The sequence below is a fragment of the Oncorhynchus keta genome, chromosome 2, assembly GCF_023373465.1.
Source record: "Oncorhynchus keta strain PuntledgeMale-10-30-2019 chromosome 2, Oket_V2, whole genome shotgun sequence".
NCBI classification, from domain to species: domain Eukaryota; kingdom Metazoa; phylum Chordata; class Actinopteri; order Salmoniformes; family Salmonidae; genus Oncorhynchus; species Oncorhynchus keta.
This window is the reverse complement of record NC_068422.1, coordinates 13,190,575-13,208,323: the sequence shown is the minus strand read 5'-3', so window position 1 is coordinate 13,208,323 and position 17,749 is coordinate 13,190,575. Positions and strand designations below refer to the sequence as shown.

The 17,749-nt window shown below is 44.1% G+C and overlaps 1 protein-coding gene across 1 annotated transcript in view; it reads right to left on the bottom strand.

Annotated features, from left to right (window-relative positions):
- Nucleotides 1-17,405, bottom strand: part of LOC118360984 (delphilin-like) — a 40,949-nt gene extending 23,544 nt beyond the window's left edge. Inside the window, 4 exon segments of the mRNA XM_052472300.1 lie at nucleotides 2,606-2,929; nucleotides 3,665-3,734; nucleotides 8,857-8,960; nucleotides 16,388-17,405. Coding sequence (XP_052328260.1) covers nucleotides 2,606-2,929; nucleotides 3,665-3,734; nucleotides 8,857-8,960; nucleotides 16,388-16,680 — 791 coding nt within the window. The 5' untranslated portion in view covers nucleotides 16,681-17,405.
- Nucleotides 17,406-17,749: the final 344 nt, after the last annotated feature.

The following is a 17,749-nucleotide window of genomic DNA, read 5'->3' as shown; positions in this document are numbered from 1 at the left end:
CGAAAGGGGGGCGGGGCAGGGCCTTATATGCGTCGTGGAAGTTAGAGTAACAATGATCCAAGGTTTTTCCACCCCTGGTTGCGCAATCGATATGCTGATAAAATTTAGGGAGTCTTGTTTTCAGATTAGCCTTGTTAAAATCCCCAGCTACAATGAATGCAGCCTCCGGATAAATGGTTTCCAGTTTGCAAAGAGTTAAATAAAGTTCGTTCAGAGCCATCGATGTGTCTGCTTGGGGGGGGATATATACGGCTGTGATTATAATCGAAGAGAATTCTCTTGGTAGATAATGCGGTCTACATTTGATTGTGAGGAATTCTAAATCAGGTGAACAGAAGGATTTGAGTTTCTGTATGTTTCTTTCATCACACCATGTCTCGTTAGCCATAAGGCATACGCCCCCGCCCCTCTTCTTACCAGAAAGATGTCTGTTTCTGTCGGCGCGATGCGTGGAGAAACCCGTTGGCTGCACCGCCTCGGATAGCGTCTCTCCAGTGAGCCATGTTTCCGTGAAGCAAAGAACGTTACAGTCTCTGATGTCCCTCTGGAATGCTACCCTTGCTCGGATTTCATCAACCTTGTTGTCAAGAGACTGGACATTGGCAAGAAGAATGCTGGGGAGTGGTTCACGATGTGCCCGTCTCCGGAGTCTGACCAGAAGACCGCCGCGTTTCCCTCTTTTTCTTAGTCGTTTTTTGGGGTCGCTGCATGGGATCCATTCCGCTGTCCTGTTTGAAAGGCAGAACACAGGATCCGCGTCGCGAAAAACATATTCTTGGTCGTACTGATGGTGAGTTGACGCTGATCTTATATTCAGTAGTTCTTCTCGACTGTATGTAATGAAACCTTAGATGACCTGGGGTACTAATGTAAGAAATAACACATAAAAGAAAAAAAAAACTGCATAGTTTCCTAGGAACGCGAAGCGAGGCGGCCATCTCTGCCGGAAGTACATCATTTTGATCATTTTGACCCCACGGGGTGAGATCTTGCGTGAAGCCCCAGATCGAGGGAGATTATCAGTGGTCTTGTATGTCTTCTATTTCCTAATAATTGCTCCCACAGTTGATTTCTTCAAACCAAGCCGCTTACCTATTGCAGATTCAGTCTTCCCAGCCTGGTGCAGGTCTACAATTTTGTTTCTGGTGTCCTTTGACAGCTCTTTGGTCTTGGCCATAGTGGAGTTTGGAGTGTGACTGGTTGAGGTTGTGGACAGGTGTCTTTTATACTGATAACAAGTTCAAACAGGTGCCATTAATACAGGTAACGAGTGGAGGACAGAGGAGCCTCTTAAAGAAGAAGTTACAGGTCTGTGAGAGCCAGAAATCTTGCTTGTTTGTAGGTGACCAAATACTTATTTTCCACCATAATTTGCAAATTAATTAATTAAAAATCTTTTAAAATTAAAATGTGATTTTCTGGATTTTTCTCTCTCTCATTTTGTCTGTGATAGTTGAAGTGTACCTATGATGAAAATTAGAGGCCTCTCTCATCTTTTTAAGTGGGAGAACTTGCACAATTGGTGGCTGACTAAATACTTTTTTGCCCCACTGTATATACAAGGGCAGAGCTGCCATTTTAGACACTTCTGAACATCTGTCTAATCTTATTTCCTTTGTTTTGTCATTATTTAGTATGGTCAGGGCGTGAGTTGGGGTGGGCAGTCTATATTTGTTTTTCTATGATTTTGGGATCTCTATGTTTCGGCCTCGTATGGTTCTCAATCAGAGGCAGGTGTCATTAGTTGTCTCTGATTGAGAATCATACTTAGGTAGCCTGGGTTTCACTGTTTGTTTGTTGGGTGATTGTCTATGTTAGTTGCTTGTGTCAGCACAGTTCTCATTATAGCTTCACGGTCATTATTCATTTATTGTTTTGTATAGTTTGTATTCAGTGTTCAGTGCTTTCTTTAATTCAAAAATCATCATGAACACATACCACGCTGTATTTTGGTCCGCTCCTTACGACGATCGTGACAAGCACGTTCAAGTGTGCGAGTTGACTTTCTCAAAAATGCTAAAATAAAAGTATCAAAAGAAAATCATACTTTCAAAAAGGTTTATTGATATTCAGTAATGTTGATAGGGAATTTGTCTCGGTGACTCTGATTCTGTTCTGTGTAAAATAACATGTATTGCTTTAGATTAGACAAGTTTACCATTATATAATGTGTATAATTATATCATTTACATGTAGTGCATGTAATGAGATGTAATGAACCATATTAGGATGAAAGCATATTATTGAAGGGTAGGTGTGTTATTTGTTAGGGACATGTCAGATCATGTAAAGACGTTTCTGGTAAACATCAGATCAATGTCATATTAACCCTTGATGTTTGACGCATTTCAAACAAATATATCATCCTTCATGTCATTTGGAGAGATAAAAGACCTCTATCTCTCTCTCCCTCTTTCTCCCTCTTTCTCTCTCTCACTCCTTTTCCATCCTCCAAACCCCCCACACCCCACACACACACACACACACACACACACACACACACACACACACACACACACACACACACACACACACACACACACACACACACACACACACACACACACACACACACACACACACACACACACACACACACACACACCTCTGTTGGAAGAAGGTCTCCAGGGACTTGCAGATGGTGTATCTCTCCTGCACCGTCAGGAGATGATCCAGCTGCTGGCTAAAGGTGCGACCATGGACCCTGATGCTGGGGGGTAAGATCTCAGCCACCCACTGCAGGGAACAGAGGGGGACCGGGGAGCGGGAGCGGGACCTGGGGGCCACGGCAGGGGCAAGGCCTGTGGGAGAGTCTTCCTGGTCACTCTGGTCAGAGTGGGAGTAACCAGAGGGTCCGTCTTCCACCACTAGGGTGGGCATGGCCCCACTGCCCTGCAGCATGGACACCACCTTCTCATGGGAACAGTTTCTGAAGACACACACAGTCACTTTCACTACTACAATCGGCAATGATGTTGTCATAGGACCAGCTCCTACAGAAAGTATAGAGAGTTACTAACTACAGAATTCAGTAGTGCGCTCTACTACTCACCATGTAAATCCTAGTATTACATGGTTACTCGGGTGGTATAATGAAGTATTTGTGGGTTGATACTGTGGGTGATATTGTGCTATGGGCGATGATTCCACCCAGGCTGTGTTCACTCCTACACTTCATGTTCAGAATAAAATGTAATAATAAGTACATTAAAGGGTGTGAAAGGACTTCCTACAGTCATTTTCTCAAATTCCATTCTACACACACATCCATGCATATGTGTGAGCACAGACACACACCAGTCCACTTACCATATATCCTGATTCCTAGTCACCTTACATACATACACCATACATATCTCCCTCCATCACTGCAGTATCCCTGCACATTGTAAATATGCTACTGGAACTGACCCTGTATATAGTATACTTACTTACTTACTTACTTTATCGTGTTCTTCTTATTTCTTCTTTTTTATATCTTGTTTATTTTTGTTCTACTTTGTTATTTTTAGTATTACATTGTTATTGATAAGTGCATTGTTGGGGTTAATGCAAGGAAGGCATTTCACTGTACTTGTGCATGTGACATTAAAACCTGAAACTCATCATGTTGACTCACTGTCCTGTGTGCATCTTAAGGTAAAGTTATAACAGGTTTATGTACCTCATGTCCAGCCCATTGAGGAAAAGGATGCGGTCGCCCGGTTTGAGACCACAGTCTTCAGCGGGGCTGTCTGAAGAGACAGAGGGGAATGAGAGTCAGAGAAACAGGGGGATGAGAGTCAGAGAGACAGGGGGATGAGAGTCAGACAGACAGGGGGATGAGAGTCAGAGAGACAGGGGGATGAGAGTCAGAGAGACAGGGGGATGAGAGTCAGAGAGACAGGGGAATGAGAGCCAGAGAAACAGGGGGATGAGAGTCAGAGAGACAGGTGGATGAGAGTCAGAGAGACAGGGGGATGAGAGTCAGAGAGACAGGGGAATGAGAGCCAGAGAAACAGGGGGATGAGAGTCAGAGAGACAGGTGGATGAGAGTCAGAGAGACAGGGGGATGAGAGTCAGAGAGACAGGGGGATGAGAGTCAGAGAGACAGGGGGATGAGAGTCAGAGAGACAAGGGGATGAGAGTCAGAGAGACAGGGGAATGAGAGCCAGAGAAACAGGGGGGTGAGAGTCAGAGAGACAGGTGGATGAGAGTCAGAGAGACAGGGGGATGAGAGTCAGAGAGACAGGGGAATGAGAGTCAGAGATACAGGGGGATGAGAGTCAGAGATACAGGGGAATGAGAGTCAGAGAGACGGGAATGAGAGTCAGAGAGACAGGGGAATGAGAGTCAGAGAGACAGGGGAATGAGAGTCAGAGAGATAGGGGAATGAGAGTCAGAGAGACAGGGGGATGAGAGTCAGAGAGATAGGGGAATGAGAGTCAGAGAGATAGGGGAATGAGAGTCAGAGAGACAGGGGGATGAGAGTCAGAGAGATAGGGGAATGAGAGTCAGAGAGATAGGGGAATGAGAGTCAGAGAGACAGGGGAATGAGAGTCAGAGAGACAGAGGAATGAGAGTAAGAGAGACAGGGGAATGAGAGTCAGAGAGATAGGGGAATGAGAGTCAGAGAGACAGGGAATGAGAGTCAGAGAGACAGGGGATGAGAGTCAGAGAGACAGAGGAATGAGAGTAAGAGAGACAGGGGAATGAGAGTCAGAGAGACAGGGGAATGAGAGTCAGAGAGACAGAGGAATGAGAGTCAGAGAGACAGGGGATAAGAGTCAGAGAGATAGGGGAATGAGAGTAAGAGAGACAGGGGATGAGAGTCAGAGAGACAGGGGAATGAGAGTAAGAGAGACAGGGGAATGAGAGTAAGAGAGACAGGGGGATGAGAGTCAGAGAGATAGGGGAATGAGAGTAAGAGAGACAGGGGGATGAGAGTCAGAGAGACAGAGGAATGAGAGTAAGAGAGACAGGGGAATGAGAGTAAGAGAGACAGGGGAATGAGAGTCAGAGAGACAGGGGGATAAGAGTCAGAGAGACAGAGGAATGAGAGTAAGAGAGATAGGGGAATGAGAGTCAGAGAGACAGGGGGATGAGAGTCAGAGAGACAGAGGAATGAGAGTAAGAGAGACAGGGAATGAGAGTAAGAGAGACAGGGGAATGAGAGTCAGAGAGATAGGGAATGAGAGTCAGAGAGACAGGGGAATGAGAGTCAGAGAGACAGGGGGATGAGAGTCAGAGAGATAGGGGAATGAGAGTCAGAGAGACAGGGGAATGAGAGTCAGAGAGACAGGGGGATGAGAGTCAGAGAGACAGAGGAACGAGAGTAAGAGAGACAGGGGGATAAGAGTCAGAGAGATAGGGGAATGAGAGTAAGAGAGACAGGGGGATGAGAGTCAGAGAGACAGAGGAATGAGAGTAAGAGAGACAGGGGAATGAGAGTAAGAGAGACAGGGGAATGAGAGTCAGAGAGACAGGGGGATAAGAGTCAGAGAGACAGAGGAATGAGAGTAAGAGAGACAGGGGAATGAGAGTCAGAGAGACAGGGGGATGAGAGTCAGAGAGACAGGGGAATGAGAGTCAGAGAGACAGGGGAATGAGAGTCAGAGAGACAGGGGGATGAGAGTCAGAGAGATACAGGGGAATGAGAGCCAGAGAGACAGGGGAATGAGAGTAAGAGAGACAGGAATGAGAGTCAGAGAGACAGGGGAATGAGAATCAGAGAGACAGGGAATGAGAGTCAGAGAGATAGGGGAATGAGAGTCAGAGAGACAGGGGATGAGAGTCAGAGAGATAGGGGAATGAGAGTCAGAGAGATAGGGGAATGAGAGTCAGAGAGACAGGGGATGAGAGTCAGAGAGATAGGGGAATGAGAGTCAGAGAGATAGGGGAATGAGAGTCAGAGATACAGGGGATGAGAGTCAGAGATACAGGGGAATGAGAGTCAGAGAGACGGGAATGAGAGTCAGAGAGACAGGGGAATGAGAATCAGAGAGACAGGGAATGAGAGTCAGAGAGATAGGGGAATGAGAGTCAGAGAGACAGGGGATGAGAGTCAGAGAGATAGGGGAATGAGAGTCAGAGAGATAGGGGGTGAGAGTCAGAGAGACAGGGGATGAGAGTCAGAGAGATAGGGAATGAGAGTCAGAGAGATAGGGGAATGAGAGTCAGAGAGACAGGGGAATGAGAGTCAGAGAGACAGAGGAATGAGAGTAAGAGAGACAGGGGAATGAGAGTCAGAGAGATAGGGGAATGAGAGTCAGAGAGACAGGGGAATGAGAGTCAGAGAGACAGGGGGATGAGAGTCAGAGAGACAGAGGAATGAGAGTAAGAGAGACAGGGGAATGAGAGTCAGAGAGACAGGGGAATGAGAGTCAGAGAGACAGAGGAATGAGAGTCAGAGAGACAGGGGGATAAGAGTCAGAGAGATAGGGGAATGAGAGTAAGAGAGACAGGGGGATGAGAGTCAGAGAGACAGAGGAATGAGAGTAAGAGAGACAGGGGAATGAGAGTAAGAGAGACAGGGGGATGAGAGTCAGAGAGATAGGGGAATGAGAGTAAGAGAGACAGGGGGATGAGAGTCAGAGAGACAGAGGAATGAGAGTAAGAGAGACAGGGGAATGAGAGTCAGAGAGACAGGGGAATGAGAGTCAGAGAGACAGGGGGATAAGAGTCAGAGAGACAGAGGAATGAGAGTAAGAGAGATAGGGGAATGAGAGTCAGAGAGACAGGGGGATGAGAGTCAGAGAGATAGGGGAATGAGAGTCAGAGAGATAGGGGAATGAGAGTCAGAGAGACAGGGGAATGAGAGTCAGAGAGACAGAGGAATGAGAGTAAGAGAGACAGGGGAATGAGAGTAAGAGAGACAGGGGAATGAGAGTCAGAGAGATAGGGGAATGAGAGTCAGAGAGACAGGGGAATGAGAGTCAGAGAGACAGGGGGATGAGAGTCAGAGAGACAGAGGAACGAGAGTAAGAGAGACAGGGGGATGAGAGTCAGAGAGACAGGGAATGAGAGTCAGAGAGACAGAGGAATGAGAGTCAGAGAGACAGGGGATAAGAGTCAGAGAGATAGGGGAATGAGAGTAAGAGAGACAGGGGATGAGAGTCAGAGAGACAGAGGAATGAGAGTAAGAGAGACAGGGGAATGAGAGTAAGAGAGACAGGGGAATGAGAGTCAGAGAGACAGGGGGATAAGAGTCAGAGAGACAGAGGAATGAGAGTAAGAGAGACAGGGGAATGAGAGTCAGAGAGACAGGGGATGAGAGTCAGAGAGACAGGGGCATGAGAGTCAGAGAGACAGGGGAATGAGAGTCAGAGAGACAGGGGATGAGAGTCAGAGAGATAGAGGGAATGAGAGCCAGAGAAAAAGGGGAATGAGAGTAAGAGAGACAGGGGAATGAGAGTCAGAGAGACAGGGGAATGAGAGTCAGAGAGACAGGGGAATGAGAGTCAGAGAGACAGAGGAATGAGAGTAAGAGAGACAGGGGGATGAGAGTCAGAGAGACAGAGGAATGAGAGTAAGAGAGACAGGGGGATGAGAATCAGAGAGAAGACACATAACCCATAATGATATGCACAACATAACATTTATATTAGCACCATTAATCAAATCAGTATGTGGTATTTGACTGCTGTTGTTTTCATGTACCATGTTTTGTCTGATGCATTGGGTTATGCTGGTAGCCCTTTGGGAACCAATGAAGCATAATATTATCCGTGTTTGGTAGGTGTACTGTACCACAGGGCCACGTAGGATCTCTGACATGAGACAGTGTGTTCTTATGGATGCCTGCCTGTACATCCCGATCTCATCTCATCCACCCACAGCAGCAGCCCTCGTAAGGCCTAGCCCACTGAGTCAGTGAGTAACTTACTTCTGGCCTCTGCTCAGATCTTGAGTGGTGAACGGCGTCATCCCCCCCCACACACACACACTCCTCCCCCTCTTCAGCTCCGACAAAGAGGAACATCCGGTAAACCCCCTATTATAACACTCTGGTACAACCTGACCTCTGCATGTAAAATTGCAACAGAACATCTCTCCATCACAGCAACATCCACATCAATCCATGTATTCATCCTAATCTCAATCTCTTTCAGAATTCCTGAAACTCCCCTTATCGACCTCAGACGGCCCCTTAAACAAAAACAAAAAAATCACAAAAGACTAACCTAACATAGCAGGCTTAAAATAAATGCCTTAAACTAGATCCCCTACATACGGGTCTGAAACTAGATCCCCTATATACTGGTCTGAAACTAGATCCCCTACATACGGGTCTGAAACTAGATCCCCTACATACGGGTCTGAAACTAGATCCCCTATATACTGGTCTGAAACTAGATCCCCAACATACGGGTCTGAAACTAGATCCCCTACATACTGGTCTGAAACTAGATCCCCTACATACTGGTCTGAAACTAGATCCCCTACATACTGGTCTGAAACTAGATTCTCTACATACTGAAACTAGATCCCCTACATACGGGCCTGAAATTAGATCCCCTACATACTGGTCTGAAACTAGATCCCCCTACATTACTGGTCTGAAACTAGATATCTTACATACTGGTCTGAAATTAGATTCCCTACATACTGGTCTGAAACTAGACCCCTACATACTGGTCTGAAATTAGATTCACTACATATTGGTCTTGACAAGAAGAAAAAAAGTGTTGAGAGGGGCTCTTCTGCACTGTTCAACCAATCCAGTAAATGTGGAGGAGGAGTTAAGATGGAGTGTCGCCTTGTTAACGTCCAAAAGAAGAAGTCGCATCACAGGCTCTCTTCCCATTTCCTCCAGGGCAATACAGTGCTATACAACACAGTACGTAGAGAAGTGTAACGCAATGCGTCATCACTTACCTGGGATGACAGAGTCGATGCAGACAGGGGCATGGCCTCTCAGGGTGAACCCAAAACTCTTCTTCCCTCTGCAAACCCTCACTGTCCTGGGGGGAGCACGGAGGCTGAGGAAACATTACAAAGTCTTTATTCGTTTCTGACAGATATTTGTATAAGTTGTTGTAGTAGTAGAAGATATGGTTGTAACAATGTAGTTGTAATATTCAGGAACTACATTACTACCACTGTTGTGTAATGATGTTTAATGTTTAATCAACAGATTTCAACTGTATTTATCAAGTACCACTGGACATTTTGAATAGCGTTCTCAACAGTAACTAGCAATCCATTCATATTATTATGCCCACATCATCTGTGTCTTATGTAACGTGAATGCAACCAAATATAAAACAATAAAAGAAAGAACCATCAACGACTGGGATGGAGATATCACAGTTGCCATGGAAACTACTCAAGGCAACATGGTAAGATATAAACAGAGGTCCATAAAGCAGAACAAGAAGCAGAGAGGAGACCGGTAAAATTCATTATTTGATCATCTTTATGCTTGTTATGTGATATGGGGACAGATGAGAAAAATTCTAATGGGGTTTTAGAGTAATAATAATAATAATAATAATGGTAATAAGAGGCACAGAGTAAGAGGGTAGGCTCAGCACTGCATTATTATTATTATTATTATTATATGTCACAAACTTGCAAAACGTAACAAAACATTAGCTAGCTGGCAAACGTTAGCTAGGCTAGAGGTTAGGGTTAAGGGGTTAGGGTTAAGGTTAGTGTTGAGTTTAGGAGTTAGGTTAAAGGGTTAAGGTTAGGGGAAGGGTTAGCTAAAAGGGTTAAGGTTAGGGTTAGAGTTAGGGGAAGTATTAGCTAAAAGGGTTTGCAATAGGAGAAGGGTTAGCTAACATGCTAAGTAGTTGCAAAGTATCTAAAAAGTAGTAAGAAGTTGAAAAATGGCTAATTAGATCAAATGCTTAAGTTGTCTGTGATGAGATTTGAACTCGCGCTAGACGTTTGTGTTATATATCAACTCATCCACCCTGACCAACCACCGTACTTTTGTTTTTTGCTTGTCTTATGTAACAATACCAAACGTAACATATCATACTAATTTGAGTGTCAAAGATTTACATTTACTAAGTTACGTCTAGTCAATGAGACCAGGCTGCTTCAGCAGATAAACTGAGCTACTGTATGGCTTAGAGCTGAGCATACTGTATGTACTTGTATTTGTATTTATTATGGATCCCCATTAGCAATTGTTCCTGGGGTCCGGCAAAATTAAGGCAGTTATACAATTTTAAAAACATTACAAGACATGCATAACAGATTTCACAACACAGTAAGTGTGTGCCCTCAGGTCCCTACTCCACTACCACATAGTAGTCTACAACAAAAAAGATACGTGTAGGACCTGCCTTGTTGATAGTACTGTTAAGAAGGTAGAGTCGTGTTTTATTATGCACAGTCTGCTCCCTATCTTAGCTACTGTTGTAGCAATATGTTTTGACTATGACAGTTTACCATCCAGGGTTACTCCAAGCAGTTTAATCACCTCAACTTGCTCAATTTCCACATTATTTATTACAAGAATAAGTTGAGGTTTAGGGTTTAGTGAATGATTTGTCCCAAATACAATACTTGTAGTTTTAGAAATATTTAGGACTAACTAATACCTTGCCACCCATTCTGAAACGAACTGCAGCTCTTTGTTAAGTGTTTCAGTCATTTCAGTCTGTAGTAGCTGAGTGTATAGTGTTGAGTCATCCACATTCATAGACACACTGGCTTTACTCAAAGAGAACACGTGATAAAAGGACACATTTCCACCGGTTTAATGTCCATTGCTCATTTTTCGTGGCCTAAGCAAGTCTCTTCTTGTTATTGGTGTCCTTTAGTAGTGGTTTCTGTGCAACAATTCAACCATGAAGGCTTGATTCATAAAGTCTCCTCTGAACAGTTGATATAGAGATGTGTCTGTTACTTGAACTCTGTGAAGCATTTCTTTGCGCTTACATTTCTGAGGCTGGTGACTACAATGAAATTATCCTCTGCAGCAGAGGTAACTCTGGGTCTCCCTTTCCTGTGGCAGTCCTCATGAGAGCCAGTTTCATCATAGCGCTTGATGGTTTTTGTGACTGCACTTGAGAAACTTTCAAAGTTCTTGAAATGTTCCGTATTGACTGACCTTCATGTCTTAAAGTAATGATGGACTGTCATTTCTCTTTGCTTATTTGAGCTGTTTTTGCCATAATATGGACTTTGTCTTTTACCAAATAGGACTATCTTCTGTATACCCCACTACCTTGTCACAACACAACTGTTTGGCTCAACACATTAAGAAGGAAAGAAATTCCACAAATTAACTTTTAAGAAAGCACACCTGTTAATTGAAATGCATTTCAGGTGACTACCTCATGAAGCTGGTTGAGAGAATACTAAGAGTGTACAAAGCTGTCATCAAGGCATAGTGTGGCTACTTTGAAGAATCTCAAATATTAAATATATTTTTATTTGTTTAACACTTTTTTGGTTACTACATGATTCCATACGTGTTATTTAATAGTTTTGATGTGCTCACTATTATTCTACAATGTATAAAATAGTAAAAATAAAGAAAAACCCTTGAATGAGTAGGTGTTCTAAAACTTTTGACCAGTAGTGTACGTTTTTCCAGCCGCAGACTATGATTGATAATGTCAAAAGCTGCACTGAAGTCTAACAAATCAGCCCCCACTATCTTTTTATTATCAATTTCTCTCAGCCAATAATCAGTCATTTGTGTAAGTGCTGTGCTTGTTGAATGTCCTTCCCTATAAGCATGCTGAAAGTTTGTTGTACATTTTGTTACTGTAAAATAGCATTGTATCTGGTCAAACACCATTTTTCCAATACCTTACTAGGGGTTGTTAACATGCTGATTGGTTGGCTATTTGAGCCAGTAAAGGGGGCTTTACTATTCTTAGGTAGCGGAATGACTTTTGCCCACCCCCAGGTCTGAGGGCATACACTTTCTAGTAGGCTTAAATCGAAGATACGGCAAATAGGAGTGGCAATATCTTCCACTATTATCCTCAGTCATTTTCCATTCAAGTTGTCAGACCCCAGTGGCTTGACATTGTTGACAGACAACAACAATTCTTTCACCTCTTCCACACTCACTTTACAGAACTCTGAATTACAATGCTTGTCTTTCATAATTTGGTCAGATATACTTGGATATAGTGTGTAGTGTCAGCGTTTGTTTCTGGCATGTCATGCCTAAGTTTGCTAATCTTGCCAATGAAAAAATAGTAGTTGGCAATATCAGTCGGTTTTGTGATGAATGAGCCATCTGATTCAATGAATGATTAAGCTGAGTTTGCCTATTTTCCCAAAATGTAATTTAAGGTTAGGCAGATGAACCTGTAGACATATTACTTCAACAGTATTTAACATGAGAAGCTTTACAGGAATGTGGTTCTGAATATAGTCCGCAACACCGCCCCCATTGACATTTCTGTCTTTTCTGTAGATGTTATAACCATGTATTGCTATCACTGTATCATCAAAGGTATTATCTAAGTGAGTTTCAGAGATAGTCAGAATATGAATGTCATCTGTTACTAGCAAGTTATTAATGTCATGAACCTTGTTTCTTAAACAACATGTGTTAACGTGGGCTATGTTGAACACTTTTCTGGGATGCTTGCTTGTTTTCATTGCTTTACTGGGAAGCTTAGCCAAAGTAGATATTCTCATGTTATTTATGTTAGTGCAGGGTGAGCTGCACACAGTGGACTTCCTACTAGGGCACACTGCCTCAGGAATAACAGCATGAATCTGGTTCATAGGTACATGATTGCTGCATACAATGGCTGCAGGATCAGCAGAGGCATTCAGGGAAGTTACAGGAACATACATTAGGTCATTACGTTGTGTCTACCAACGCCCCTGGTATAATGTATATTTGCTAAAGCATTATGATGACTCAGCGACACAATGGTAGGGATTAACTGAGCTGGGCTTGGGTTATTGATAAGTCATTGTCTCAACACAGCCTTATAATGTTGTGAGAGGATCCAGGAACCCAAATGATTTGGGTGGATCCCATCCTCCTTATAAAATATGTTTTGTTTCCAAAAGTTATCAAAACTGGCAAAAACAGTTACACCCATTGAGCTGCAATAATCATGTAGCCAGTTGTGAAGAGAAAGAATAATGCTAAAGCGTTCTCTGCCACGATTCAGAGAGGGCACAGGGCCAGATTGGATGTGTCTTTAATTAGTGTCTAGCAAAGAGTCAATCAGCTCGTTAAAATCCAGTTTCAACTGTTCAGAGCTGCCCTTCATAATGTTATTAAAAGCCACATGGACTACGATAGAATTGATTTCCATGTCCTGATATAGCACATTCAAGAGCAGCTTAGTAATGTAATTTACTCAATCTCAGGAATAGGACATTTTTTTTGCACCAGGAACAGTCACATTTCTTACCATGGAGCTGCCTAAAATCACGGCTGTCGAGAAGGACAAGGAAATCCGCCCCCTCCTTCGCTTCACAAGATTCGGGGAACCCTTTAAGGACAGGCGAGAAGCAGAATAACTTCAGCACGTAACTCCCGGCGCCTGGTGTAGGCCTACGACAGATGGAGAATCCCCACTAGATCCAGAGCAGAGATGGAAGGTTGCCGACATCGAATTCAAAATCGTAGGGGAATGAGTAGGAGTAGGACACAGGAACCCCCAGCGACGAAGGTGCAGGAAGATCAGGCTCCAGGATGGTGAAACTATTCGCTGTTTTTATCCGCACCGGGCCTCTCGTTGGGCGTGTAGACTGCTTTGTGGGAGGCCGCTGCCTTTAGCTTCCACGGCTCGTGACATGCGACCATCTTTGTTTGCCATACTCCTCTTGCTGTGCTCCTTCGACTCCTCTATCATATGGGGGAGGAGAGGTAGGAGATGGCTCCCCTGGCGAATGAACTCTGCAACCCCAGCCAGTCAGATAACAACAAACAACAAGAAGGACATGCATCCAATAAGTGCGAACGCCGTCCAGCCACTGGCGGAGAAAAGGTAAACATTTCAGGACTTGCGCGATCAAGGAAGCCACCTCAAGCCTATAATCCTTGGCAAGCAAACAATAGCCGTATTGGAACTCTGAGTGATCCAGTTTGCCCTGAAACAAAGCGCAGTAGATATAGCTCCTACAGCGATGAAACCATTAATTTACTTCTCCAGACAAGAGGGCTCCATTGCAAAACTCATCTGGGACTAACTTTGTTAGCTTGATGACTAGCCGCTTAGCTAGGTTAGCAGATCTTTCAAGCAAGAAAGAGCGGTCCTAGCTGTTAAAACCTCGTTGTGGAATTAATGCAAAAACAAGATTGGTATTTATATTTAACAAAAATAACCAACCGAGTGTTTCCAGCATGGCTACTGTATGTCTTAGAGCTGACCGACTATATGTCTTAGAGCTGAGCCTACTGTATGTCTTAGTGCTGAGCCTACTGTATGTCTTAGAGCTGACCTACTATATGTCTTAGAGCTGAGCCTACTGTATGTCTTAGAGCTGACCTACTATATGTCTTAGAGCTGAGCCTACTGTATGTCTTAGAGCTGAGCCTACTGTATGTCTTAGAGCTGAGCCTACTATATGTCTTAGAGCTGAGCCTACTGTATGTCTTAGAGCTGACCGACTATATGTCTTAGAGCTGAGCCTACTGTATGTCTTAGTGCTGAGCCTACTGTATGTCTTAGAGCTGACCTACTATATGTCTTAGAGCTGAGCCTACTGTATGTCTTAGAGCTGACCTACTATATGTCTTAGAGCTGAGCCTACTGTATGTCTTAGAGCTGACCTACTATATGTCTTAGAGCTGAGCCTACTGTATGTCTTAGAGCTCAGCCTACTGTATGTCTTAGAGCTGACCTACTATATGTCTTAGAGCTGAGCCTACTGTATGTCTTAGAGCTCAGCCTACTGTATGTCTTAGAGCTGAGCCTACTGTATGTCTTAGAGCTCAGCCTACTGTATGTCTTAGAGCTGAGCCTACTATATGTCTTAGAGCTGAGCCTACTGTATGTCTTAGAGCTGAGAATCTGTATGTCTTAGAGCTGAGCCTACTGTATCTCTTAGAGCTGAGCCTACTGTATGTCTTAGGCCAATTGACATAATTTGAGTCAATTGGAGGGGTACATGTGGATGTATTTCAAGGCCTACCTTCAAACTCAGTGCCTCTTTGCTTGACATCATGGGAAAATCAAAGGAAATCATCCAGGACTTCAGAAAAATATTGTAGAAGGTACCACATTCATCTGTACAAACAATAGTACGCAAGTATAAACACCATGGGACCACGCAGCCGTCATACCGCTCAGGAAGGATACGCGTTCTGTCTCCTAGAGATTAACGTACTTTGGTGCGAAAAGTGCAAATCAATCCCAGAACAACACAAGGACCTTGTGAAGATGCTGGAGGAAACAGGTACAAAAGTGTCTATATCCACAGTAAAACAAGACCTATATCGACATAACCTGAAAGGCTGCTCAGCAAGGAAGAAGCCACTACTCCAAAACTACTCCGAAGCCACTGCTAAAAAAGCCAGACTACGGTTTGCAACTGCACATGGGGACAGAGATCGTACTTTTTGGGGAAATGTCCTCTTGTCTAATGAAACAAAAATAGAAATGTTTGGCCATAATGACCATCATTATGTTTGGAGGAAAAAGAGGGGAGTTTGCAAGTCGAAGAACACCATCCCAACCGTGAAGCACAGGGGTGGCAGCATGTTGTGGGGGTGCTTTGCTGCAGGAGGGACTGGTGCACTTCACAAAATAGATGGCAACATGAGGAAAAACAATTATGAGGATATATTGAAGCAACATCTCAAGACATCAGTCAGGAAGTTAAAGCCTTGTCACAAATGGGTCTTCCAAATGGACAATGACCCCAAGCATACTTCCAAAGTTGTGGCAAAATGGCTTAAGGACAACAAAGTCAAGGTATTGGAGTGGCCATCACGAAGCCTTGACCTCAATCCTATAGAAAATGTGTGGGCAAAACTGGAAAAGCGTGTGCGAGCAAGGAGGCCTACAAACCTGAAGGCTTCCCAAAACGTTTGACCCAAGTTTGACCCAAACAATTTAAAGGCAATGCTACCAAATACTAATATAGTGTATGTAAACTTCTGCCCCACTGGGAATGTGATGAAAGAAATAAAAGCTGAAATAAATCAATCTCTCTCTCTACTATTATTCTGACATTTCACATTCTGAAAATAAAGTGGTGATCCTAACTGACCCAAGACAGGGAATTTTTACTCAGATTAAATGTCAGGAATTGTGAAGGTGTATGTAGAATTCTGACTTCAACTATATATATATATATATATATATATATATATATATATATATATTCATTCAGTGGTATTTTAAACCCAATGCATCTCGTTTATCTCCAGCTCCAACCACACAAACAGAATCTCCTAAATCTTCTCTCTCTTAGCTGAGTGGGAGTCATAGCTAACTACGCCATACAGTATACTAACCTCTGATTGGCTTCTGATTGATGCCCAGGTTTGCCCAACGTGGACTTCCTGTACCCACTCTCTCCTCTCTCCTGTCCCCCTCCGTCCTTCCCAGGATCCCGAGGTACTGAGCTGGCCCGTTTGGAGCCGTGGTGGCGGTCAGGGTGGTCCTCGCTGCGGCTACGTCTCAGACGGCCCTGCCGGCCCGGCTCGCTAATGCTCTTACTGCGACAGATCCTCTGGATCAGGCTCTGGGACACGGCCTCGTCGAACCGCTGTCGGTGCTTCTTGGGGATGAAGATCCTGGTGAACATGGTGAGAGAGGGACCAGCATGTGAGACGAAGGGAAAGTAGGGGGAAAGGTGGAGGGGTGGAGAGGTCCCTCTGGATCTAAGGGAGGGTACCACCAGGTAGACTTTAGCAGTCACCCTCAACAGTCTGTGTCACCTCTGCCTGGAACAAGAGGTAAGAGAGGAATCAGAGAAAAACAAGGATGGTGTTGATCTACGGAGATCTCCAGGAACCAGAAGATGTTACTAGAAACCTCAGAGAACACCCTCAGCAGTCTGCATCAACTCTGGTGCCAAAAACCACACCACTCATACCAAAGCCCTGATCTGACATTCAGAGGAAAAAGTCCGAGCTGGAACTGAGAATCAGGTATCCAGGATGGAGAAGAAAATCCATGCAGCTGAATACAAATCACTGTTGACTTGGTGAAGTAGATTCATTATAAAAATATACTTAGAAATCCATAGATTGACAAAGACTAAACAAACACACTTCTTCTTAAAAGTCTTTATCTTTCCATTTAGCCACTGTAGTCCATGGATACAGAGGAGGAGAGGTGAGATGGATAGAGAGAGAGATTTCTATAGAGCCAGTCAGTGAGGCAGCCCTCTGTGCAGTGGCGTCATTTGCTACAGTGTGGATTCTCACTGCTGCAGCATGAGATACCAATACAGCAACAGCAAAGGTGTGGGAGTAAGCAATATATAACTCTACCACCTCTCTCTCCCTCTCTTTCTCCCACTCTCTCTCTATCATCCCTCCCTCCCTCCCTCCCTCCGTCCGTCCGTCTGTCTGTCTGTCTGTCTGTCTGTCTGTCTGTCTGTCTGTCTGTCTGTCTGTCTGTCTGTCTGTCTGTCTGTCTGTCTGTCTGTCTGTCTGTCTGTCTGTCTGTCTGTCACGAGGTGAAGGACTATCATCTTCTCATCGTGTAGACAACAACACAGATAAAAGCCATCATGTCTGGTCTGTTTGTCTTTAGTAGCATAACCAAGAGAATAGTGGTGCCATGTTCATCCTAGAACTGATGATGTGCTAATTGAAGATGTAAAATATAGGGCTCATCACAGCCACACTGAGATGGAAAAGCAACAG